Source organism: Carcharhinus amblyrhynchos, chromosome 21 (assembly GCF_965287045.1).
Source record: "Carcharhinus amblyrhynchos chromosome 21, sCarAmb.v2.hapA, whole genome shotgun sequence".
NCBI lineage: Eukaryota > Metazoa > Chordata > Chondrichthyes > Carcharhiniformes > Carcharhinidae > Carcharhinus > Carcharhinus amblyrhynchos.
In genome coordinates, this window is record NC_137344.1 from 50,171,743 (window position 1) to 50,198,220 (window position 26,478).

Consider the following 26,478-nt stretch of genomic DNA (forward strand, 5'->3'; position numbering starts at 1 on the left):
GTACTGTGCCTTGCACAATCTGGCTCTACAGAGAGGTGACATCGAAGAGGAGGAAGATGTGGGAGCTGACCAGCTGGCTGTCGCTGGGGAGGATGACCAGCAGGAGGAGGAGGGGGATGAGGAGGAGGAGGAAGAGGAGGAGCAGGAGGAACAGGAGGAGGAGGAGGAGGAGGAGGAACACCAACCAGGCACCCAAAGGCTGGCAGCCCAAATGAGACATGTGAGGGTGGCAAGGGAGGCCCTGATCACCAGGCGGTTTACTTGTGAGGGGATTTGTGTCTATGGCTTTCATCCCGTTGCTCCACATCCCAAATTCTTTCTATATTTTGTACATTGTCACAGCAGAGTGGTGGGACTGGGTACTCTGTGTCAGCAAGTTCTTTGGCAGGCAGGAGGGTGATGATGACTTGCTAAGCACCATTATGATGATGCCCTGGGTGTAACCTAGTCTGACTCCTACCTGAGCTTTGCATGCTGGCATCTGGGCCCACATCTGTGTGGTGGATATAGTGGGTTCTGAAGCTCCCATACAGGGTCCTGGGGCGGTGGGGTGGGGAATAGGAGAGAATTGCTCATGGGTTCTGGAGAACCAATGGCTTCCTTTTCTCAGTGACATCAATATGAAGCATCACTCAGGCGATCAATGGAAGAGGATTCATAATCGAGACAAATTAGTTACAGGTGGGTGGTGTAAAAATATTTATTTACAATAAAGGTGTTTCAGGAAAACATTTTCACATAAAAACTTGTGAACAGAAAGCATTAAGGTGTTTAAATATCTTTCTACCTAGTGCAGACCTTCACCCCGTGCCATCTCAGTGTAACTACAACATCCTAACCTTATGTGGCCTACCACTACGACTCAGTGTCTCCCCTGTATGTACATCGCAGGTGGAGGACCCCAGCTGCCTCCAATGCCCCGCTGCCCTGAAGATTCCTAACAAAGAACAATACAGCACAGGAACAGGCCCTTCGACCCTCCAAGCCTGCACCAATTGTGTGTTCCTAACTAGACCATCCATTTGTATCCCTCTATTCCCAGTCTGCTCATGTGGCTATCTAGATAAGTCTTAAACGATCCCAGCGTGTCTGCCTCAACCACCTCGCTTGGTAGTGAATTCCAGGCCCCCACCACCCTCTGTGTAAAATACGTGCCCCGCATATCCGTATTGAACCTTGGCCCTCTTACCTTGAACTTGTGACCCCTTGTGTTTGTCATTTCTGATCTGAGAAAAAGCTTCCAACTGTTCATCCTATCAATGCTCTTCATAATTTTATAAATTTCTATTAGGTCGCCCCTCAACCTCCGTCTTTCCAGGGAGAACAATCCTATTTTACTCAATCTCACCTCATAGCTAATACTCTCCATACCAGGCAACATCCTGGTAAACCTTTTCTGCACTCACTCCAAAGCCTCCACATCCTTCTGGTAGTGTGGCGACCAGAATTGGACGCATTATTCCAGATGTGGTCTACCCAATATTCTATATAACTGCAACATCACATGCCAACTTTTATACTCTATGCCCCGTCCAATAAAGGTAAGCATGCCATATGCCTTCTTCACCACCTTTTCCACCTGTACTGTTGACCTGTGGACTTGCAAACCCATCAAGTTCACCTGTCCTAGTGTCAGGATGGGGGACAGGGGAGTGTCAGGAGGTGTAGCCAGAGCCACAGTCTCCTGGTTGTAAGGCCACGGCATGGGCTCGAGCCCTTCCTCCCCCTCGGGGTTCCTGCGGGCTTCTGGATCACTGCATGGGACAGCGGTGCTTCTACAGTGAGCTCCAGTGTCACCTGGCACTGCCAGTCCTGGGAGGACCATCTGCGTCCTACCCATGGTGGTCAAGCCCTCTGTGATGGCCACTTGAGTTGGGAGCCTCCTCTCAATGGCCGCAGCAAGTGCCCTCTGAGACTGGGCCACATACTGCAAGCCCTCAGCCATGACCCTCTGAGACTGGGCCATGTTCTCAACAGCTGCTGCCATAGCCCACTGTGTCTCAGCGCTGTCCTGCTGGGTCGCCTGCAAGCTCTCCAGCCTCTCAGCCATGAGCCACAGAATCTCAAGAAGCCTGTTCAGTCTATCAGCTGTGGCCTGCTGTGAGTTGGCTGCGGCCCTTCGCGACTCTGCTATGGCCTCCTGTGACTTGGTGATCACTTGGAGGCTGCCACTCATGGTGACGATACCCTGCCGCAGGTTTTCCACTGCAGACGCCACCCTTGCAGTGTTGGCCTGGAAAGCACGTAAGACAGGCAATAGCTGGTCCACCTGAAAGCTTTGGGACTCCTTCCAACAGCCTCACAGTTGGTCCAGTGTGGCCATCAGCCCCTCCTGCATTCCCTAGCTCTGTTGCTGCATCTCCAGCAGCTGAGGGAGAACTGATCAGCCTGCAGTCAGGGGCCAGCTGAGTCCCTGCCTCTGGCAGGCTCTCACACACCAGGGGCCTTGGATGGTACCTCTTCCATCCAATGTACATTATCAGATGTGTCATGCTCACTAGAGTGTGACCCAGAAGCCACTAACTATCAGTATCTGGGATGGTGAGTTGTGAGGTGGCTACTGACACCACTTTCGGAGGTCCCTTCACCCATATCCTCCAAGGACTCGTCCCAGCTATCTGGACGAGGAGAGGCGGAAGCTGCAGCCGAGTGGAATGTGGAGTTTTAATGTTAATTAATTAATTAATTAATGCATTTACAACCGCAGCAGGCAGGGCATTCCAATCCCTCACCACCCTCTGGGTAAAGAACCTACCCCTGACATCCGTCCTATAACTACCCCCCCTTAATTTAAAGCCATGCCCCCTCATGCTAGCTTTCTCCATCCGAGGAAAAAGGCTATCACTATCCACCCTATCTAAACCTCTAATCATCTTATATGTTTCAATAAGATCCCCTCTTAGCCACCTTCTTTCCAACGAAAACAACCCTAAATCCCTCAGTCTCTCCTCATAGGACCTCCCCACCATACCAGGCAACATCCTAGTAAACCTCCTCTGCACCCTCTCCAAAGCCTTCTTGTAATGTGGGGACCAGAACTGCACACAGTACTCCAAGTGCGGCCGCACCAGAGTAGTGTACAGTTGCAACATGACGCTGCGACTCCTAAATTCAATCCCCCTACCAATAAACGCCAAGACACCATACGCCTTCTTGACAACCTTATCTACTTGATTCCCAACTTTCAGGGATCTATGTACACATACACCTAGATCCCTCTGTTCATCCACACTATTCAAAGTCCTCCCGTTAGCCCTATACTCGACACATCTGTTGCTCCTACCAAAGTGAATTACCTCACACTTCTCCGCATTAAATTCCATCCGCCACCTCTCGGCCCAGCTCTGCAACCTATCTAAGTCTCCCTGCAGACTATGACACCCTTCCTCACAATCTACCACACCTCCGACTTTGGTGTCATCAGCAAATTTACTAATCCACCCAACTATACCCTCATCCAGATCATTAATAAAGATTACAAACAACAGTGGCCCCAAAACAGATCCCTGAGGCACACCACTCGTAACCGAACTCCATGATGAATATTTACCATCAACCACCACCCTCTGTCTCCTATCTGATAGCCAATTCCTGATCCAACTTCTTAGATTACCCACAATCCCATACATCTGCATTTTCTGCAGAAGCCTACCATGGTGAACCTTATCGAACGCCTTACTAAAATCCATATATACCACGTCAACTGCCTTGCCCCCATCCACCTCTTTGGTCACCTTCTCAAAAAACTCAATAAGGTTAGTAAGGCACGACCTACCCGCTACAAAACCACGCTGACTATTTCTAATCAATTCATTACACTCCAAATAACTATAAATCCTATCCCTAATAATTTTTTCTAAAACCTTGCCCACAACAGAAGTAAGACTCACCGGTCTATAATTCCCGGCAAAGTCTCTGTTCCCCTTCTTAAACAATGGGACAACATTCGCTATCCTCCAATCCTCCGGGACTACACCAGAGACCAATGACGACCTGAAGATCAGAGCCAGAGGCTCTGCAATCACCTCTCTAGCCTCCCAGAGAATCCTAGGGTAGATCCCATCCGGACCAGGGGACTTATCTATTTTCAGCCCCTCAAGAATATCCAGCACATCCCCCTTATCAACCGTAATACTGTCTATTTTACACCCCTGCAACCCAGTGTCCTCCTCAGCTATATTCATATCCCCCTGCGTGAACACCGAAGAGAAATATTGGTTCAATGCTTCTCCAATCTCCTCCGGTTCCACACACAACTTCCCTCTGCTGTCTGTAACTGGCCCTAATCTTGCCCTGACCAACCTTCTGTTCCTGACATACCTATAGAATGCCTTAGGATTCTCCTTAATCCTATCAGCCAAGATCTTCTCATGTCCTCTTTTAGCCCTTCTTAACTCCCTCTTCAACTCCCTCCTAGCCAATCTAAAGCTTTCTAGTGCACTACCTGAGCCCTCAAATCTCATCCGAACATAAGCCTCCTTTTTCTTTTTAACCATCGACTCAACTCTTTTAGTGCACCACGGTTCCCTAGATCTACCAATTCCTCCATGCCTGACAGGGACATACCTATCAAGGACTCGCAGTAGCTGCTCCTTGAAAAAACTCCACATTAAAATGTAATGTTCTATGTTCTATGTTCTATGAGGGGCCTATAGCCCAGAAAGCTCTGGGGCTTCTGAATCTGGGCCAAAGGGCCTGTTTCCCGTGCCGGGTTATTCTTTGTTCTTTGTTGAATCTGTCCCTGCAACACAGGACACAAGGTTAAGTGCAAGGGAGAGAGCGGAATCTGGGATGCGAAAGCGAGATTCACATTTCTCCATTGAACATAGAACAAAGTACTAAGAAAATTACATTATAGGAACAGGCCCTTCCAGCCTGCCCATTTGATTTGTAACCCCCTACCCTTCTGGTGACCATATGCCTTTATTCCCATCCCATTCGTGTGGCTGTAGAGATGCTCCTTACAGGTCACTATCATATGTGCATCCACGACCTCCCCCAGCAGTGAGTTCCAGCCATCCACTAACCCCCTCTGTCCAAATAAACCTCACCTCGTACATCTCCTTTAAACCTTGCCCCTCACACCCGAAACTTGTGTCCCTGAGAAGTTCCCTCAATGTGAATGAAGGAATGACAGGCGCTTGCTTGACAGCATCCCAACTATGCTGTCGCTGGAAGCTCAAATCTCCCCTTCCCTGGAGAGCTCCAGCACCCACTCCTCAAAGTGGGTGAGGACCTGGAGGTCTGGCTCACCACCTCCTGTCTTCGCCCTCTCACGGGTGCTGTGCTCGGTCTTCTCCTGTGGGGACAAAAGGAGCCATGAAAGAAATGATGATGTGACTCCTGCAGAGTATCAGGTGGTGGCCCTTAGAGGGCAAGAACAGTGGGGCAGGGAAAGGAAGGAGGTGCTTGGGGGTCAGGAGCTGGGAACATGCAGAGTGCTGGGGATGGGAGGATCTGGGGGAGATATGGGGAAAATGCACTCACCCTTGCTGCACGGATGAAGTCTCTGACATTTTCTCGGCACTGCTTCTCAGTTCAGCGGGAGGCGGAACCAGTGCCCTGGCACTGACCGAGACGGCGACCTCCTCCCAGGCCACATTTCCATCAGCCCCTCTTGCAGGGGGGGGGAAAGAGATTGTCCCACCTCACCTCCACTGTATCCAGCAGCCTTCACAGGTCACCCTCAGAGAATCGGGGGGCTAGCGTGTGCACATTTTGTGCAAGAATACCTGCCTGTCCATTCTTGAATTTTTAATGGAGCTGCCCCGCGTTAGGGCAGGTCAGCTGCAGACACTTTGTCAGAGCATTCCAGCAAGTTCCATACAGTTTGCTTGTTAGAACTGGGGGCGGGGGGAAGGCAAGTGAACACTTGCAGGGTGCCAATGGTTTGGGGGAGTCATGTGGAGATGCCGGCGTTGGACTGGGGTAAACACAGTAAGATGTCTGACAACACCAGGTTCTGGCCAGAACTCTTCATTCACCTGACGAAGGGACAAACCCCAAAAGCTTGTGAGTTTACTATCAAATAAATTGGTTGGACTTAAACCTGGTGTTGTCAGACTTCTTACTGGGTTTGGGGGAGGGCAGAGGGGATGTCACCCTGCCTGATGTTTGTATGGTGGCGAGGGCAGGGTCGATCTCTCTGCCTGAAATGGGGGGGATGGGTCAGCTGCCACTCTGCCTGAGATCATTGGAGGGTGGAGGATGGAGGAGGACGAGGGCTGAGATCAGTCTGGGTGACGGGTGGCTGGGGGTCAGTAATGCTGTGGGGGTGGGGCGATGTCTGTGAGGGGCAGAGGGAGGCATTGTCCAGCCTGGGTGCGATGTGGTAGGGGAGCAGTATTCTATCATTGATGTTGCGAGCATGCGCAGTTGGAGGTGCAGATCGGAGCTTCGGGTGCAATGAGCCCCGTCCACAGGCTTGTGCAGCGCGACTCAGAATTGCTGATTTTTTTTTCAGGCAGAATGCATATGGGGGCACCAGAGAACGGGTTTAAAAGTCGGATCTGGGAATATTCCCAGATTCAAGTCCACCCAGCACTTGGAATCAAAATGGTAAAACTGGGCCCTCTGTATGCTATTGGTCACACCAACCCCATTCTGAACCAGTGGTTGGAACTTTTCGGCCGTTCACGCCATTGGAATCTTCCAGTCCTGCCGCCAGCACAGCCCTGCTCCGGGTTTTTGGCTGCAGGGGGTACGTTCATTAGGAAACCCCATTGACAACAACCGGATAGAAGATCCTACCACCAGCCAATGGTGGGCTGCCTCCACCATCACAAAACACATGGCAGGTTATGTGGAAAATCCCACCCAGAATCTCTCTAAAGTTTATAAAGTTTATTTATTGGCATCATAAGTAGGCTTACATTAACACTGCAATGAAGTTACTATGAAAATTCCCCTAGTCACCACATTCCGACACTTATTTGGGTACACTGAGGGAGAATGTTGCATGGCCAATGCACCTAACCAGCATGTCTTTCAGACTGGGAAGAAACCGGAGCACCCAGAGGAAATTCGAGCAGACATGGGGAGAACTCCATGCAGACAATGACCCAAGATGGGGATTGAACCCGGGTCCCTGACGCTGTGAAGAAGCAGGGCTAACCACTCTGCCACCGTGAAGTGTGACTGAAGCCTGGAGCAAACTGTCCAAGTATTCCACAGTGTGGAAATGCCAGCGTTGGACAGGGGTAAACACAGTAAGAAGTCTCACAACACCAGGTTAAAGTCCAACAGGTTTAGTAGTAAACGCCACTAGCTTTCAGAGCACTGCTCCTTCGTCAGGTGAGTGGGGAGTTCTGGTCACAAACAGGGTATATAAAGACACACACAGTTTACAGAATACTGATTAGAATGCGAGTCTTTATATCTAGTCAATTTTTAAAGGTGCAGACAATGTGACAAGTATTCCACGCCATCTCTTAGTGTCTGAGTATCTCCAACTCACAGTCCAGGTCAATGACTTTTGAGTCAGAGGTTCAAGACAGAAACCTCTATCACAGATATGATCCTTCGGGACAGACTCACGGTCCACACAACCTGCTCTTACTCTAATTATTTATAGATAGACTTCAGTTAGTTTTTTTTCTTTTTCTACAAACTAAGTTGCACGAAGCAAATGCTGTTTCTCAGTTTGTGAAGAATGAAGATGATTTATTTCTGCTGCTACCATACAGATCCTGAAAACACTTACCTATCCTCAGGATAATTTCATTTGCTTCCGTAGCCAAGTTAGATTCATACACCAAGCAGTCAAATGACGTAGTCTGTGGTGATTCTGGGGAGTTCCTGAAATAAATCAACATCCTCTTAACACACAAGATCACAAAAGAATTTCAAATACTACACTGTAGTAGCCAAATTAATGTTAATACTACAAAGGTAAAATCATTAGCTTAATATGATTTTAAATTTAAAAATCCTCCTTGGTTCTTTATATTTTGCTAATACATTTTGAAATTTACATTACATTTAAATTATTCTAGAGTCGTTGCCAGATTATGTGCTCGAGACTCTGGAATGGGGCTTCAGTGGACACGAGTATCACCCACTCAAGCAGCAGCTGCAAGTTGCCAGTGAAGGCCTATTCGTGCTAAACACCCAAGGGGGCAGAGACAGTGTGGCATTATAGGGCAAGGGTACTCTCTTTTTTAACTGGCAACATTCCTTGCAAAGTCTGTCCCAAAAATGAGCTGTGCTCTACTCAAGTGCGACAGCCACTTTTTGAGCCAATGGTTAACTGGAGCTCTTAATGACATCAGCGCACAGCTTGTGCCCAGATTCCTGGACCCTGCTTCAACTTGGAGTCTATGAGTCATTCAGACAACGTGCAGACTTCACACTTGATTAACATGGGGGGCAGCTGCCCACCATTGAAGCAACCATCCCAATACCCACATTCCAGTCCAAATCTACCCATGGTCTCGTGTTTATGCAATGTGTTTCACTTACGCTACACAGTAAGCAAAGAGAGTCCGTCTGTTCAATCGGTGGCCCACTGAGGAGATCTCAGGGTATTGATGACGAAAGAGGACCTGAAAAACAACAGGAGGAACTCCATCAGGATTCCTGAAACCGCTGTGATACGATCTTACTGCAATAAAAGACAGCAACAGTTGAATGTCGCTGCACTTGTATTTCTGACTTGAAGTAGAAACTGACATAAAATTCCTATGATATTTGGGGCACAATTGAATTAAGTAGCAGTGGGCGAATCAGCATCATGTGTGTGCATACACATGCACTCGTTTTGTGTGCGTGCATGCACATGTGTGTGTGTGTCTTAAGAACATAAGAACTAGGAACAGCAGTCGGCAATCTGGCCCTTCGAGCCTGCTCCGCCATTCAATAAGATCATGGGCTGATCTTTTTGTGGACTCAGCTCCACTTACTTCCCCGCTCACCACAACCCCTAATTCCTTTACTGTTCAAAAATTTATCTATTCTTGCCTTAAAAACATTCAATGAGGTAGCATCAACTGCTTCACTGGGCAGGGAATTCCACAGATTCACAAACCTTAGTTGAGGAGGAACTTCTTCACACAGAGTCAAAAATTTTGGGGCTATGTCCTCTGGTTCTAGCTTCCACATGTGCCAGTGGAAACAACTTCCCTGCTTGTGTCTTATCTATTTCCTTCATAATCTCATATGTTTCTATAAGATTTCTCCTTATTCTTCTGAATTCCAATGAGTATAGCCCTTGTCTACGCAGTCTCTCCTCAGAAGCCAGCCCTCTCAACTCCAGAGTCAACCTAGTGAATCTCCTCTGCACTCCCCCCCAGTGCCAGTATATCCTTTCTCAAGGAGACCAAAACTGTACACAGCACTCCAGGTGAGGCCTCACCAGCACCTAAGTGAGTGGGCAAGCATCTGGCAGATGGAACGTAACGTTGGTAAATGTGAGGTTATCCACTTTGGAAGGAATAATAGTAAAATGGACTATTATTTAAACGGTGAAAAGTTACAACATACTACTGTGCAGAGAGACCTGGGGGTCCTTGTGCACGAATCACAAAAACCCAGTCTGCAGGTGATCAAGAAGGCGAATGGAATGTTGGCCTTTATAGTGAGGGGGATGGAGTATAAAAGCAGGGAGGTCTTGCTGCAACTGTACAAGGTACTGATGAGGCTGCACCTAGAGTACTGGAGTTTGAAAACAGCGAGGTTATGTTGCAGCCTACACTCGGTCCCCTCCTCCAGATTGTCTATGTATAATGGTAAACAGTTGAGGCCCCAGCACCAATCCCTGCGGCATGCCACTAGTCACTGATTGCCAACCAGAAAAGCACCCATTTATTCTGACTCTCTGCTTTCTGTTAGATAGGTAGTAACACTGTTAGCAAAAGTAACACTCTGCACCTTCATCTTATGTAGCAGTCTTTGGTGAGGCACCTTATCAAATGCCTTCTGGAAATCCAGATACACCACATCCACAGGTTCCCCACTGTCCACTGAACATGTAACATTCTCAAAGAATTCTACCAAATTAGTCAAACATGATCTGCCCTTTATGAACTCATGCTGCGTTATATCCAGATGTCTCGCGATTTCTTCCTTGATGATAGATTCAAGCATTTTCCCTACTACAGAAGTTAAGCTAACCGGCCTACAGTTACTTGCCTTTTATCTACCTCCTTTTTTAAACAGTGGAGTCACATTTGCTGTTTTCCAATCTGTAGGAACCACCCTAAAGTCCGGTGAATTTTGGTAAATTACCACTAGTGCATTTGCTATTTCTTCCACCATCTCTTTTAGTACCCTGGGATGCATTCCATCAGGACCAGGAGACTTGTCTACCTTTAGCCCCGTTAACTTGCCCAACACTACCTCTTTCGTGATAATGATAGTTTCTAAGTTCTCACCTGCCATAGCCTTCCTGTCATCAATTTTTGGCATGTTACTTGTATCTTCCACTGTGAAGATCGACACAGAATACCTGTTCAATGCCTCAGCCAGTTTCTCATTTCCAGTTATTATATCCCCCTTCTCATCCTCTAAAGGACCAATGTTTACTTTCACCACTCATTTTCGTTTTATACATTTGTAGAAACTTTTGCTATCTGTTTTTATATTCTGAGCTAGTTTACTCTCATAATCCATCTCACCTTTCTTTATAACTTTATTCGTGGCTTTCTGCTGATCTTTAAAGATTTCCCAATCCTCTGGGTTCCCACTAATCTTTGCTACTTTGTGTGCATTTTCTTTCAATTTGATACCCTCCTTTATTTCCTTCGATATCCCTGGCTGACTATCTCTTTTTCTACAGTCCTTTCTTATCACTGGTATATATTTTTGCTGAGCACTGTGAAAGATTGCTTTGAAAGTCCTCCACTGTTCCTCAATTGTCCCACTTAAAGTTGTTCCTATCTACCTTAGCCAACTCCTTCCTCATCCCTTTATAGTTTCCTTTGTTTAAGCACGAGACACTGGGATTGGATTTTACCTTCTCACGCTCCAACTGTATTTTAAATTTAACTACACTGCGATCACTTCTTCCAAGAGGATCCTAACTACAAGATCATTAATTATTCCCGTCTCATTACAGAGGACCAGATCTAGGATAGCTTGCTCCCTTGTCAGTTCCATTACATACTGTTCAAGGAAGCTGTCATAGATACATTCTATGAACTCCCCCTCAAGACTGCCTTGACCGATCTGGTTTGATCAATTGATATGTAGATTAAAATCGTCCATGATAATTGTTGTACCATTTTTATATGCATCAGTTATTTCTTTTGTTTGTTTCTCGCCCCCACCATAATGTCATTATTTGGTAGCCTATAGACTATGCCTATCAGGGACTTTTTCTCCTTACTATTTCTAATTTTTATCCAAATGGATTCAACCCTTTTTTCCATAGAACCTCCATCATCTCTCACTACTGCCCTGATTTCATCCTTATGTATCAGAGCTATACCACCTCCCTTATCTTCCTGTCGATCCCTCCGAACAGTTTGATACCCCTGGATATTCAACTCCCAGTCGTGACCATCCTGCAACCATGTCACTGTAAGGGCCACCAAATCATACTCGTTCACAATGATTTGTGCTGGCAACTCATTTACCCTTGTTTCGAATGCTACGAGCATTCAGATAAAGTGCCCTTACGCTAGTTTTTGTACCTTTTTTTGAATTCCATTAATAACATGTCCTGAGTTCTCCTTCCTATTGACTTTCTTCCTAATTTTTGAAGTAGTTGGAACCTTCTCCCCACATTTTGTCCTTGCTCCCTTCTTCTCAGACTCCTTACATAGGCTCCCATTCCCTGGCATATTAGTTTAAAATCCTCCCCAACCGCTCTAGCAAACACTCCCCCGAGGACATCAGTCCCAGTCCTGCCCAGGCGTAAGCCGTCCAATTTGTACAGGTCTCACCTCCCCCAGAACTGGTCCCAATGCCCCAGGAATCCGAAACCTTCCCCCGACACCTTCTCTTTAGCCATGTATTTATCCGATATATCCTCTCATTTCTACTCTGACTAGCATGTGGCACTGGTAGTAATCCTGAGATCACTACCTTTGAGGTCCGATTTCTTAACTTTCTTCCTAGCTCCCTGTACTCTGCTTTTAGGACCTCATTCCTTTTTTTAACCTATGTCACTTGTACCAAACATGTACTACGACCACTGGCTGTTCGCCCTCCCCCTTCAGAATGTCCTGCAGCCGCTCCAAGACATCTTGACCCTAGCACTAGGGAGGCAACATACCAACCTGGAGTCTCGTTTGCAGCCACAGAAATGCCTGCCTATTCCCCTTACAATTGAATCCCTATAACTATTGCACTGGCACACTTTTTACCCCTCCCCTCTGCAGCAGAACCAACCATGGTGCAATGAGTTTGGCGGCTGCTGCTGCTTTCCCTAGAGAAGGCATTCCCCTCAACAGTATTCAAAGCGGTATATCTGTTTTGCAGAGGAATGGTGACAGGAGATTCCTGCACTACCTGCCTATCTCACTTGCTCTGTCTGGTGGTCACGCATTCCCTTCCTGCCTGCAGAATGATGAACTCTCTACATGTGCTATCCACGATACTCTGACTCCCGGGTGCTCCATAGTGTCTCCTGCTGATACTCCAAGCTCTGAAACTCGAGCTTCTAGGAGCTGTAGCTGGAGAGACTTCCCGCACACATGCTGACCCAGGGGACTGGAACTGTCCCCAGCCTGTCACATGGAGCAAGAGGAGCAAACCACAGCTTGGAGCTCTCCAGTCACGTCTTACCCATTTAAATTAAACTTTTGAAAGATATTTTGTTTCAGATATATACAATTTTCTAGGGCCCTTCTTTCCTGCTCCTTGTAACTACCGAGTATAATCTTTTCAAACTATAAACCACAGAAATTACAGAGAAACTCTATAATATTGTACAACAACTACAATGCCAAGGGCAAAAAGAAAAAAAAAATTACCAATCAGCACTCTCGCTTGTAGCCTCTGTTACCTGTTTCAGTAACTCCCTGTGTTCATCCAACTCCAAAAGCACTCCTCTCAGTCAGACAACATTCACCGTGCAGGCAGAGCAGCACTCTGAGGCCTCTATTTTTATAGGCACAACTTATAAGACCCTGGAACTGGTTTTAATTAGTTGTACAAACAACCAGTCAAGTTCAGTTCAGAGCTGACACAGCTAATTCCTGTTGCAGGAATACACTAGAGTGCAGCTTTTAACTTCCCAAGTAAGAACTAATTAAGCTCACCCTCAAAGCAAGTTTAATGGCTACTTGCCTCCTGTGTTCAACCAACTCCAAAAGCACTCCCCTCAGTCAGACAGCATTCACCGTGCAGGCTTTTGTGCGCACACGTGTAATGGATGCTCATTGGAATGATCTCCCTTATCATAATCTGCACATAATTTACATTTTTTGTTCAACAATTGATTTACAACTTCTCTGTCCTCAGACAGAACAGCAGTTACCTGTGTTGAGTTGTTTTTTATGCAGATCACTTCTGTTTCTTTTACATCAAATAGCACCTCCTAACAGAGACAAACGCAGTGGACAACGTTATAATCGATTAACATTAACACAACATGTTATAAGAAGATATATTCATTTAGAACTTGCTTTCATTTCCTTGATTCCTTTAGATAAAAATTAAAGTTGATAAAGACTAGTTTTTGTTCAAAGGATACTTCCATTGACTTCTCAAAGAATAATACTGTAGGGCGAAGGAATGAAAAATGAGTGATTGCCACAAAAACAAGGGGAAAGGCTGCTAATGGCAGTCCACAGAGAGAATAAAGGATGTGAATTCAAACTCAAAATACTCAAATACTTAACACGTCAGCTCTTTTCTCTCCTCACAGATGCTGCCAGACCTGCTGGCTTTTCCAGCATTTTCTCTTTTGTTTTCCAATTCAGCATCCGCAGTAATTAGCTTTTATACTGAATATTACTTAACTGAAGACTGCAGAAAGTTGCAGAGGGATTTGGGAATCCTCATGCAAAAACTCACAAAAAACTAGCATGCAAGTTCAGCAGGTAATAGGGATGGAAAATGCAACTTTATTTCAAAGAGAATGGAGTATAAAAATAGGAAAGTCTTTTTAAAACTATACAAGACACTAGTTAGACCACACCTGGAATTCTGTGAACAGTTTTGGCCCCCTTATCTAAGGAAAGATATACTGGCATTAGAGGCATTCTAGAGAAGGTTCACCAGTTTGATCACCGCTGTGTAGGGATTTTCATCGTGGAATCATAGAAACCCTACAGTACAGAAAAAGGCCATTCAGCCCTTTGAGTCTGTACTCACCTAGGCCCTACCCCCAAATCCCATATTTTACCACTAATCCCTCTAACCTACGAATCTCAGGACACTAAGGGGCAATTTTAGCATGGCCAATTAACCTAACCCTCACATCTTTGGACTGTGGGAGGAAACTGGAGCACCCGGAGGAAATCCACGCAGACACAAGAAGAATGTGCAAGCTCCACACAGACATTGACCCAAGTCGAGAATCGAACCCAGGTCTCTGGAGCTGTGAAGCAGTGCCGCCCAAATGAGGAAAAGTTGAGTAGAGTCGGGCCCGTACTCATTAGAGTTCAGAAGAATGAGAGATGACCTTATTGAGACATAGGGCGGAATTTTACCAGCACGGAGATTAATCTGATCCCATCCAAGGCCAATGCCGTTCTCCAAGCCTCTCCTGCCCCCGGAATCGGGGCGGGCGTGCTGGTAAAATTCCAGCCACAGAGGAATCTCGGGGGACTTGACAGAGTGAGTACTGAGAGGTTGTTTCTCCTTGTGGCAGAATTTAGGACCAACGGGCATAATCACAGCGTAAGGGGCGGGGGGGGGGGGGGGGGGGGGGGGGGGAGGGAGGGGGGGGGGGTGGGGTCACCCATTCAAGACAGAGATGAGGAATTTCTTCGCTCGGTGGGCAGCGAATCTATGGACTTCTTTACCACAGTGCGCTGTAGAGGTTGGATCATTAAATATATTCAAGGCTGAGATAGACAGATTTTTAATCAGTAAGGACATCAAGTGTTACAGGGACCAGTAAGTGGAGTTGAGGATTATCATATCAGATTAGCCATGATCTCATTTAATGGCAGAGCAGACTTAATGGGCTGAATGGCCTCTGCTCCTATGTCGTATGGACTTTTCAAAAAAAAATCAATCGCCACCGCTGGCAGGGTCTCACCTATTGCCCTTCCCCCATTGCCCTGAAAAGGTGATGTTAGACCATCTTCTTGAACTGTTACAATTTAATGCTGAGGGTGTTTCCTTGGCAATATTTGTGAAAGGGATTGAGAATATTGGCCCAGCAGTGATGAAGGGACAATGATATATGTTCAGATTGTTAAAGGTATATTAATTATATTGTTAAGATATACAGGTGAAAGATATCGTTAATTAAGTACTTAGAGCACTGACCAAGAGAGATTGCTGGGACACTAAGTTAGTAGCTGGCTGCATTTTGTAAATAAACCAACTATCAAGAAAAAATATTTGTGTCTGTTTTCATACTGCACCATTTGAATCCTAGAATCCTACAGTTTAGAAAGAAGCCATTCGGCCCTTCGAGTCTGCACTGACCACAATCCTACCCATAATCCCATGTGTTTATCCTAGCTAGTTCCCCTGACACTAAGGGGCAATTTAGCATGGCCAGTCCACCTAACCCACACATCTTTAGATCTAATTAACGCAGATCAGGGTGGTGTCTGACTTGGAGGTGATTGTATTCCAATGACTGACTTTATAAAGACTGTTCTGTCTGTGATGGTGTCAAGACTCATGAAGACTGTTGCAGTTGCACCATCTAAATGAATTTTCCATCATGCTTCTAATATGAGCCTTACTGATGATGAAGGAGCATCTAGAGGTCAGGTTGCCTTTTGCCTCTTTCGCGACTACAAACACTGATCTGCTTTATCCTTCTAATCTGCTACACTAGAGAGGCTAGATAAATCCAAGTTATTATAGTTGGGTCTGATAAAGGAAGAATGTAACAGCAGCCCCAAACTTTGTCATGGAAACATTAATCCATGTGTAATCTCACCTCTGGCGGCAGGTTTTGCTCCAGCACCTTTTCGATACCCTCATCCAGCACCTCCTTTCCACCATACTGCAAGAACAAATTGTATTGTTATTTCTGGCCCTCAACCCTAAGGAGCTCTGATACAGAAAAACTGTATATGCACTCAATAGATCACCAACCCATAAAGAAAAGTTTACAGTATTAACAGAGATCAACTGAGGTGAAGTTAAACTGATACTGCAGACCTCAGAACCTACTACACTGTACAGTAATACACTTAACATGTACCGTACTGAAAGTGGGTTACACCTTTAACTTTAGCAGTATATAATGTAACGCTTAGCCCTCACAATACTTAATATACTTACAGTAATATTGAGGTCATGTGGGCTTAATTTCCTGTGTGTCCTATTTTAGCAAACTGCTTAATGCTTTGTTAAATTTCTGCCCATGCCTCAATCAGTAAGCCAAGTAAAACAAAAAGCACTGAAATAATATAGATTTAACGCATGATACAAAGGAAAGTCCTGGCAGTAGGTGATATAAAGGTTATAATATTAACCCATTCAGCGCTTAATGGCTTTGTGATACTGTTGACCAATTCTGTACAGACTATGGATTGCAGCAAACTACATATTGTGCAATATTATGGGTAAATGGTGTGAATTTTGTCTGCTGCCATGATACTCTTCTCCCTACAGCAGCTGACAATGCCACTGGCAGAAAGAAGAACAAGACTGATGGGTGCTCTGTAATGATGCAGCTGAGATCCATTAAAAGACAATCTCAGTTTATATGGTTCATAAAATCCAGGGTGAAAGCTCCCAATATTTTGCTAAATTTGTGGGTCAAAGAAAATGAACAAAAGGAGGTTTGAGGGCACATCCCCTGTCCTTTGTTCAGCAGCCTTCCCAGTATGAAATCTGGATAACTTATTACAAACTGAAATTACCATCCCGATGTTCACCTTGCCCAAGTATCGGAGCAAATACAGCAATCTGCAGGAGAAGAAAAAAGATCCTCAAAGTTTCAGCATGTGATTGTGTTTAGTTATGTAATAATTAAAGCACTGCTTCTCTGATAGGCGATCACCAAAATCTCCCCGAGCATCCATTAGTCAGCCGCAAACTAATAAACTAAATCAAACTAGCAAAGTTTTTTCTTTCTAACTAAAAGTAGTTGTTTTACAATTAAACTTAGACTAACACTCACCATAGTTAGTTTGAGCAAATCCTATCCAATTGCAGTCATTTGCCACAATATTAGGATGGATACTTTGAGGTGAGGAGGAAGCGGTTGAGGCAGTTAAATGGAGGATCTCAATCGCTGAGAGGAAACACACACATTCTCACGTTTGGTGTTGGAGGTGAAAATGGGGAGATTGGAGGTAAAAATCTGCTGCTAAACTAAGAAGCCAGACTCTTCTTTATCTTCCAGGATGACCCTGGGACAATGGGAGAGTGTGGATGGGGAGAGTGAATCAGCCAGTGAGATGATCAAACCAGAGCTAGTAGCTGAAGTCTCAGTGGGGTTTGGTGTGGGAAATTGACTAGTCTGGCTGTGCACCAAAGAGGTCAAGGGCCAAGGTAAGGGTTCAAGTTCACAGTGTGTCAGGCTTCTTACCTGTCATCCCGTAAACCATCTTCTTTCATCACCTCATCTGATTTGTTATGGTACTGGAGCTGGAAGTTGGGAATCTCTTTCTGCATCAGTTGCAGATGAGGCAGCATGGGTCTATACACTGTTCCATCGTGCCACTTCCAGCGAATCAGGTGAAAACTTAATGGTTTTCCACGAAGTTTCTGTAAAACTGTTTGAGCCTGGAGTCCATCACAATAGAACAGAAGGAAAGCTTGCAGTGAGCAAATCTGGATTCTTTCCCATTATGTCCCCAAATTTCCAAGTTCCTCTCCTTATCCTTTTGTCATGGTCTCGTTTGCACTACAGAGCACCTCTAATATTTCTCCAAAATTCACTATTCTTCATAAATGAATTTGAAAAGTGAGCAAAGGAACAGGAGGGGGCCATTTAGCCCCTCAAGTTTATTCTGCCATTCAGTTAGATCATTGATGACTTGTACCACAACTCCATTCCTGTGTCTCTGCTCCACATCCTTTGATACACTTACTTTTAATCTTAGTCTCGAAAGCCTGAACTAACCCACAGCCTTCTGAAGGAATGGAAAAACACAGGTCCTCGTAGGGACACTGCCTATGGATGCTGCCAGACCTGCTGAATGTTTCCTGCTTTCTCTGTTTTTGTTGAGAAAGTGGGTACAAGGCAAACAGAATCCTGAGATATATAAATAGAAGCATAGAGAACAAAATCTATATAAAACACTAGTTTGACCTTAATTAGACCATTGTGTAGTTACTTAAGAAGAACGTGATGGCATTAGAAAAACGATTCATGAGAATTGTTCTGGGGATGACAGACTTGGTTAGATTGGTGAAGTAGGAATTATTCCCAATAGATAAGAGGCAGTTGAGTGGAAATCTAACAAAGGTTTTAATATCATAAGTAGTCTGGACTGAGTTGATATAGAGAAACACTGACCTTGACAGAATGGTCAAGAACTAAAGAACACTGCTTTAAGGTGAATGGCAAAAGAAGCAAAAGCAACAAGGGGAAAAGTCTATGTGAACTGCCCCTGCACAAAGCCAGCATAGACAAGAGCTTCCAATTCTTGTCAATGAGCACACTGGTATTTTACCTCTCCTCTTTGAGCATTTCTCAAGCAAATCCCATTTATTCCATCAATAATGTCTCCAGCATGAACACATTCATCTGCTTCAGCTTGACTTCCTGGAATCACCTCTGATATAAAAATACGCCTGTCAGTATATCTGAAAGAAAAGACCAGCTGTCAGCAAGTTTGTAAATTTACTGCTTAACATCCCATCACAAAATGCGTTTGGACTGATCCTGGTCACAAAGTACGAGGGTCTCACAGACCAGTGTCACCACTCTGCAATTTCTAGCACAGGAACAGGTTGGATACTGGTGAAGGTAAAGACCAGACAGCTGAGTTTAAGGACTGTGGTAGTGACCCCATCAACCAGCCAGAAAGCTCGAGGCAATCTCACCACAGGGACTTCCCAAAGTTTTAACAGGTTTACATGTCAATCAGGAGCTAATTAATTGCCATCAGGGTCCCTGTGCCTTTACAAGTGAAGATAATATGAGCACATGTGGCATAATGGTTAGCACTGCTGCTTCAGCGCTAAGACCTGGGTTCAATTCTGGCTTTGGGTGATTTGGGTATGGAGTTTGCACATTCTTCCCGGTGTCTGTATGCATTTGCTCTGGTTGCCTCCCACACTCCAAAGATATGCAGGTTAGGTGGATTGGTTATGGTAAGTGTATGGGATTACAGGGATAGAATGGAGGGGAGGGCCTGAGCGGGATGCTCTCAGAGTCAGTGCAGATTTGATGGATTGAATGGCCTCTTTCTGCACTGTAGGGATTTTATGATTGTAAGATTTCACCTCCAAAAGCTGCCAACCAACCAGAGGGCCAGCAGCCAATCAGTGCCACGAGAAGCAGTGGCCACTAGAAAGCCCTGAAGTAGCAAGTAGAAGCCTCCACAAGACAGATGGTGGGTGAGGTTAGTGGGCCCAATCAGGCAGGCCTGACTAGCTAGAGTTGTGGAGGGGAGAATCAATGTAGCGAGAAGAGGGCTCCTTCAATAGAATGGCTTCGTCATGTGATGTATGGAGGCCCCCCCCCCCTCAATGGTAGCAGGACGAGGCCTTTAAGTGGTCATTAATTAGCGACTTTTAGGGACTGAAATGGCCTCAATTTGGATGTCACAAAATGAGTAACATGAATTTCCTTTAACAGGGCAATGATGATGTCTAGCTTAGCCAAGGCTATCAATTTTTGAACCGGTGAGTTTATCTCCTGAATACCAATGGAAAACATTTTTGCATTATTTTTTTCGGCAGGATGAATGGGTGTTCATCTTGGGAATCAAACATTTTCCTTACCAGCCTTGTCCAATATCCATATCCAAAATGGAGTAGAAATTTCCTCAACTAAATATTGGGAAGACCGATGACATTGTCTTCAATTCTCACCAAAAATCTGTTGCCTAGCTATCAACTCCATCCTTCTCCCTGGCACCCATTCAAATAATGAAACAAACTGTTCATAGCCTTGTCTCTGACATCAGCCTCCAACCATAATCCACTCCATAACTAAGACTATTTTTTCCTCCATATTATTAGCTGACTCAGTCTCTGCCTTGCTCATCTGCTCCTTGTATTATCTCTAGACTTCACCATTCCAACACAGTCCTGACTGAATTTCCACACCCTATGCTGTAAACTCGAGGTCACATTAAACTCTGCTACCCATGTCTTAACTCACACTAATTTCTATTCACCCAATGCCACTGTGCTGGAAGACCTACACTGGCTTCCTGTTAAACAACTCAATTTGTAAAATGTTCATCCTTGTTTTCCTCATTTTCAAACCCTTCCACGACCGCTATCTCTGTAACTTCTCCAGCATGTTATGGCCTCTTGGGCATCAAAGAACAAAATCCTGGATTTTAATCACTCTGCCATTGAAAGCCGTGCCTTCAGTCCAGCTCTGAAATTTGCCCCTACCTCCTTCTTTGGTCATCGTTGGTCACCCCTAACATCTTCTTCTGTAGCTGAGTATGAAATTTTGTCTGATAATGCTCCCATCAAGAACCTTGGGATGTTTTACCATATTAAAAAAGATATATACGAGTATCAGATTCTGATGTTGGAGGTCAGGAAACAGAACCAGCTGGGACTCTTTTCTGTAGAGAAGAGGCAAAGGGGTGACCTGAAAGAAAATGTAAAATTATGAGGGAATTTAAAAAGAAATTTCCACTTGTGAGGGAGTCCAAAACTGGTCATCAATGAAAGATGGTTACTAATAAATCCAATGAGGAGTTCAGGAAAAACTTTACCAAGACATGGTTAGATTGTAGAATTCACTGAAGTGATTGAGGTGAATGGCATTGATGTACTTCAGGGAAAGGTAGTAAGTACATGGGGATGAAAATAACAGGCTATCTGAAAACATTACTTGAAAAGGAGTGGTGGGAGATGTGTATGGAGTGTGAACACCAACTTAGACCAGTTGGGCTGAATGGCTTTTGTCTATGCTGTAAATTCTATGTACGCAGAATCTCATTTTTTGGGCGAGGCTGGTATATTGAGTATACAGGGTTCTGTACACCTGGCAAAATTGGTTCAGTGAATACACAGGACCCCAAACGTCTCATCCAGGTTCACAGTCATAAATAAAATAGATAGAATAGCTAGAATCCCTGCAATGCAAAGAAAGCCATTCATAGAACATAGAACATAACAGCGCAGAACAGGCCCTTCGGCCCACGATGTTGCGCCGACCAGTTTTTAAAAAAAAAATTCGGCCCATTAACTTGCATCAATAACAATCCCACCCAGGCCCCATCCCCGTAACCCCATGTAGTTACCCTACCAATCCCCCCTAACACTAAGGGGCAATTTTAGCATAGCCAATCAAGCTAACTCGCACATCTTTGGGAGGAAACTGGACTACCCGGAGGAAACACACGCAGACACGGGAAGAAGATGCAAACTCCACACAGACAGTCACCCAAGGCCAGAATTGAACCTGGGTCCCTGGTGTTGTGAGGCAGCAGCGCTAACCACTGTGCCACCATGCCGCAATGACCAACAAGGTGAAGTACGAAAGGCTGACAGAGCCCATGGAAAGGTACACCAGTAAAAATAAGAATTGGGAATTCCATTCTCCTGAAACGAGGGGAGCAAACATTGATACGGTAACATATTTAAACTGCAGAACGTCTTTGGAAAATATTTCAGTTGAATAGTTTAAATTTGTTGCTGATGTTTCTAATGTGAGGCAGTTGGATCCTACCTGAGCACCATTCCCAGTTCTCGACAGGGGACAGTATCGTACATCTCACACACCTGTATAAAGATGAGTATGTGTTAGCAATCTCACTGTGGGAAGTGGTCAACAGTGCAGAGCACTTTCACTGTTCCCAGCCATGGGTCAGAAAGTGTTATTGCAGTGTGAAGTAGAAACTGATCAGGAGATTGGAAAGTTTGTGTGCATTATGCTCATTTTGATGAACCAACAACTGAGTTGCCACAGGGTCATCATCCAAGAATCAATAAAAATGTCCCTTTCAGGACACCACAGATATAAAAATAGGCATATGGTCCAAATGAACTAAAATTATAGAAAAGATAATTACATAAAATCTTAAAGGAACAAGAAAAGGAAGTATGTTCAATAAACTTGTTCCCACCTTGTCCTGTCTTTTAATCCCTTTATCTAATTGCCTCCATACTATTTAATATAACAATATTAAAACATGGTAAAATTAAACAACAAAGGATAGAAATCATTGAAGCAGAAACAGAATCAAAATATTTTAAATATTTGATTTTTAATTAAATCCTCTTAAGTATCCACTTCAGCAGTGGGGAGTTAAAAATCTCAGCACCTAAGCTGATTCTATTTTTTTTTGGTTTTATTTTTTCACCTTTCTATCACCAGACTCTGTCTCACCTCCTGTGCTGCTGGAAGTCACATTCGTGCATTTGCTACCTCTCGATGTGACTTTTCCAAAGCATTTCTGGCTAGCCTCCCATCTTCCCCTACGCAAACCTGAGGTCGTCCAAAGCTCTACAGCCAATGTCCTAACTTGCACTGAGTCTCATTCAGCCATCACCCTGTAATTGCTGATCTGAGTTCCTGGTTAAGCAATGCCTTGATTTTAGAATCCTCATTCTTTTTTCAAATCTTCTCATGGCCTCATCCCCTTCCCAATCTCAGTTATCTCCTCCAACACTATAACCTTCCAAAATGTCTGCACTGCCCCAATTCTGGCTCCTTGCACATCATCAATTTTAATCGCTCCAGCCCTGGTGTTGGTGAGCTGCCTTCTTGAACTGCTGCAGTCCCTTAGGAGTAGGGATGCTGTTAGGGAGGGAATTCCAGAATTTTGAAGAGTCAGTTATGAGGGGAGACAAGTTAAAAGCGATGGTTGGGAGATTTAGGGGGGAATTTGAGGAAAAACATTTTACCCAGAGGGTGGTGACTGTATGGAATGCACTGCCTGGGAGGGTGGTGGAGGCCAGATGCCTCACTCTCTTTAAAAAGTATCTGTTTGAGTACTTCCCACACCATAACATTCAAGGCTATGGGCAGGTCAGGGCCTTTCATGTGTCAGTGCAGACTCGATGGGCCAAAGGGCCTCTTCTGCTCTGTAGGATTCTGTGATTTTGACCCAGCGATTGTGAAGGAACGACAATATATTTCCAAGTCAGGACACTGAGTGACTTGGAACAGAACCTCCAGGTGATGGTGCTCCCATGTATCTGCTGCTCTTGTTCTTTTAGATGGCAGCGGTCATGGGTTTGGAAAGTGCTGCCTGAGGAACATTGGTGAGCTTCTGCAGTGCATCTTGTAGATAGTACACATCCCAGCCACTGTTCATCAGTGGTGGAGAGATTGCATATTTATGGAAGAGGTAGCAATCAAGCAGGCTGCTTTGTTCTGGATGATGTTGAGCTTTTTGAGTGTTTTTGGAGTTGCACCCATCCAGAAAAGTGAAGAGTATTTCATTACACTCTTGACTTGTGCTTTGTTGATGTTGGACAGGCTTTGGGGATCATGAGATGAGTTACTTGCCACAGTATTTATATGGCTAATCCAATTCAGCTTCTGGTCGATGGTAACCCCAGGGTGTTGATAGTGGCAAATTCAGTGATTTTAATCACCCATTGAATGTCAAGGGATGATGGTTAGATCGTCTCTTGTTGGAGATGATCATTGTCTGGCACTTGTGTGGCGTGAACGTTACTTGCCCCTTGTCAGCCCAACCCTGGAAATTGCCCTGGTCTTGCTGCATTTGCACATAGAACAAAGAAAATTACAGCACAGGAATAGGCCCTTAGGCCCTCCAAGCTTGCATCAACAGTGCTGCCCGACTGAACTAAAGCCCCCTATCATTCCGAGGACCACATCCCTCTATTCCCATCCTATTCATGTATTAGTCAAGGCACCCCTTAAAAGTCATTATCGTATCTACTTCCATAACCTCCTCTGGCAGCAAGTTCCAGACACCCACCACCCTTTGTGTAAAAAACTTGCCTCTTTCGTCTCCCTTAAACCTTGCTCCTCGCACATTATCCTATGCCCCCTAGTTGACTCTTCCACTTTGGGAAAAAGCTTCTGACAATCCACTCTGTCCCATGCCCCTCATAATCTTGTAGACTTCTAGCAGTTGCCCCTCAACTTCCGTTGTTCCAGTGAGAACAGACCAAGTTTCTTCAACCTCTCCTCATAGCTAATGCCCTCCATGCCACGCAACATTCTGGTAAATTGTTTCTGTACTCTCTCCAAATCTTCCACATCCTTCTGGTAGTGTGGCAGTCAGAATTGAACACTATATTCCAAGTGCGGCTTAACTAAGGTTCTATAAAGCTGCAAAATGACTTGTCAATTTTTAAACTCAATGCCCCGGCCCACGAAGGCAAGCATGCCGTATGCCTTCTTGACTACATTCTCCATCTGCGTTGCCACTTTGTGACCTGTGTACCTGTACACCCAGATCCCTCTGCCTATCTACACTAGTAAGGGATCTGCCATTTACTGTATATCTCCTCTCTATATTAGACCTTTAAAAATACATTACCTCACATTTGTCCAGAATAAACTCCATCTGCCACCTCTCCACCCAAGTCTCCCACCGATCTATATTCTGCTGTATCATCTGATGGTCCTTATTGCTATCTGCAAATCTACTAACCTTTGTGTCATCCGTAAACTTACTAATCAAACCAGTTACATCACTACTGTAACTGAGGAACTGCTGTAGTGATGTCCTGCCTCAGATGATCGACCTCCAACCACCACAACCATCTCCCTTGTGTCAACAAGTGGAGAGTTTTCCTGATTCCCACTGACTCCAGTTTTGCCAGGGCTCCTTAATGCCAAACGCGTGTCAAATGCTGCCCTGATGTCAAGGGCAGTCGTCCTGCATTGAACATTGCCTTAAGACACGATCAGGCTTGGTTGTGATGGCTTCCATGGTTAAATGGCCTGCTGTTGCTCACTGCCTATAGAACATAGAACATAGAACATTACAGCGCGGAACAGGCCCTTCGGCCCACAATGTTGCGCCGACCAGTCTTATTCTTAAAAAAAACATTGACCCACTAATCTAAACCAATCCCTTTTCGTCCATAAACCTATCCACCAATCTCTTAAATGCCCCCAAACTAGGCGCATTTACAACTGCAGCAGGCAGGGCATTCCAGTCCCTCACCACCCTCTGGGTAAAGAACCTGCCCCTGACATCCGTCCTATAACTACCCCCCCTTAATTTAAAGCCATGTCCCCTCGTGCTAGATTTCTCCATCCGAGGAAACAGGCTATCACCATCCACCCTATCTAAACCTCTAATCATCTTATATGTTTCTATAAGATCCCCTCTTAGCCGCCTTCTTTCCAGTGAAAACAACCCCAAATCCCTCAGTCTCTCCTCATAGGACCTCCCCTGCATACCAGGCAACATCCTGGTAAACCTCCTCTGCACCCTCTCCAAAGCCTCCACATCCTTCCTGTAATGTGGGGACCAGAACTGCACACAGTACTCCAAGTGCGGCCGCACCAGAGTTGTGTACAGTTGCAACATGACGCTGCGACTCCTAAATTCAATCCCCCTACCAATAAACGCCAAGACACCGTATGCCTTCTTAACAACCCTATCCACTTGATTCCCAACTTTCAGGGATCTATGTACACATACACCTAGATCCCTCTGCTCCTCCACTCTATTCAAAGTCCTCCCGTTAGCCCTATACTCAACACATCTGTTATTCCTACCGAAATGGATTACCTCACACTTCTCCGCATTAAACTCCATCCGCCACCTCGCGGCCCAGCTCTGCAACCTGTCCAAGTCACCCTGCAAACTTCGACACCCTTCCTCACAATCTACCACACCTCCGACTTTGGTGTCATCAGCAAACTTACTAATCCACCCAAATATACCCTCATCCAGATCATTAATAAAGATTACGAACAGCAGTGGCCCCAAAACAGATCCCTGAGGCACACCACTCGTAACCGAACTCCATGATGAATAATTACCATCAACCACCACCCTCTGTCTCCTATCTGCTAACCAATTCCTGATCCAAGTACCTAAATTACCACCAATCCCATACATCTGCATTTTCTGCAGAAGCATACCATGGTGAACCTTATCAAACGCCTTACTAAAATCCATATATACCACATCTACTGCCTTACCCTTATCCACCTCTTTGGTCACCTTCTCAAAGAACTCAATAAGGTTCGTAAGGCACGACCTTCCCGCTACAAAACCATGCTGACTATCTCTAATCAATTCATTACTCTCCAAATAACTATAAATCCTATCCCTAATAATTCTTTCTAAAACCTTGCCCACTACAGAAGTA

At 45.1% G+C, this 26,478-nt stretch overlaps 1 protein-coding gene across 2 annotated transcripts in view; it reads right to left on the reverse strand.

Annotated features, from left to right (window-relative positions):
* The window catches only part of LOC145356425 (uncharacterized), a 73,832-nt gene that overhangs the window by 9,684 nt on the left and 37,670 nt on the right, over nucleotides 1–26,478 (reverse strand). For both annotated transcript variants that reach the window (XM_080209142.1, XM_080209143.1), the window contains exons 8-15: nucleotides 21,896–21,948; nucleotides 18,705–18,837; nucleotides 17,615–17,811; nucleotides 16,944–16,989; nucleotides 16,013–16,078; nucleotides 13,421–13,480; nucleotides 8,461–8,543; nucleotides 7,703–7,797 (exon numbers count right to left, since the gene is read on the reverse strand). In XM_080209142.1, the coding sequence (XP_080065268.1) occupies nucleotides 7,703–7,797; nucleotides 8,461–8,543; nucleotides 13,421–13,480; nucleotides 16,013–16,078; nucleotides 16,944–16,989; nucleotides 17,615–17,811; nucleotides 18,705–18,837; nucleotides 21,896–21,948 (733 nt within the window). The remainder of the gene's footprint in view (nucleotides 1–7,702; nucleotides 7,798–8,460; nucleotides 8,544–13,420; nucleotides 13,481–16,012; nucleotides 16,079–16,943; nucleotides 16,990–17,614; nucleotides 17,812–18,704; nucleotides 18,838–21,895; nucleotides 21,949–26,478) is intronic.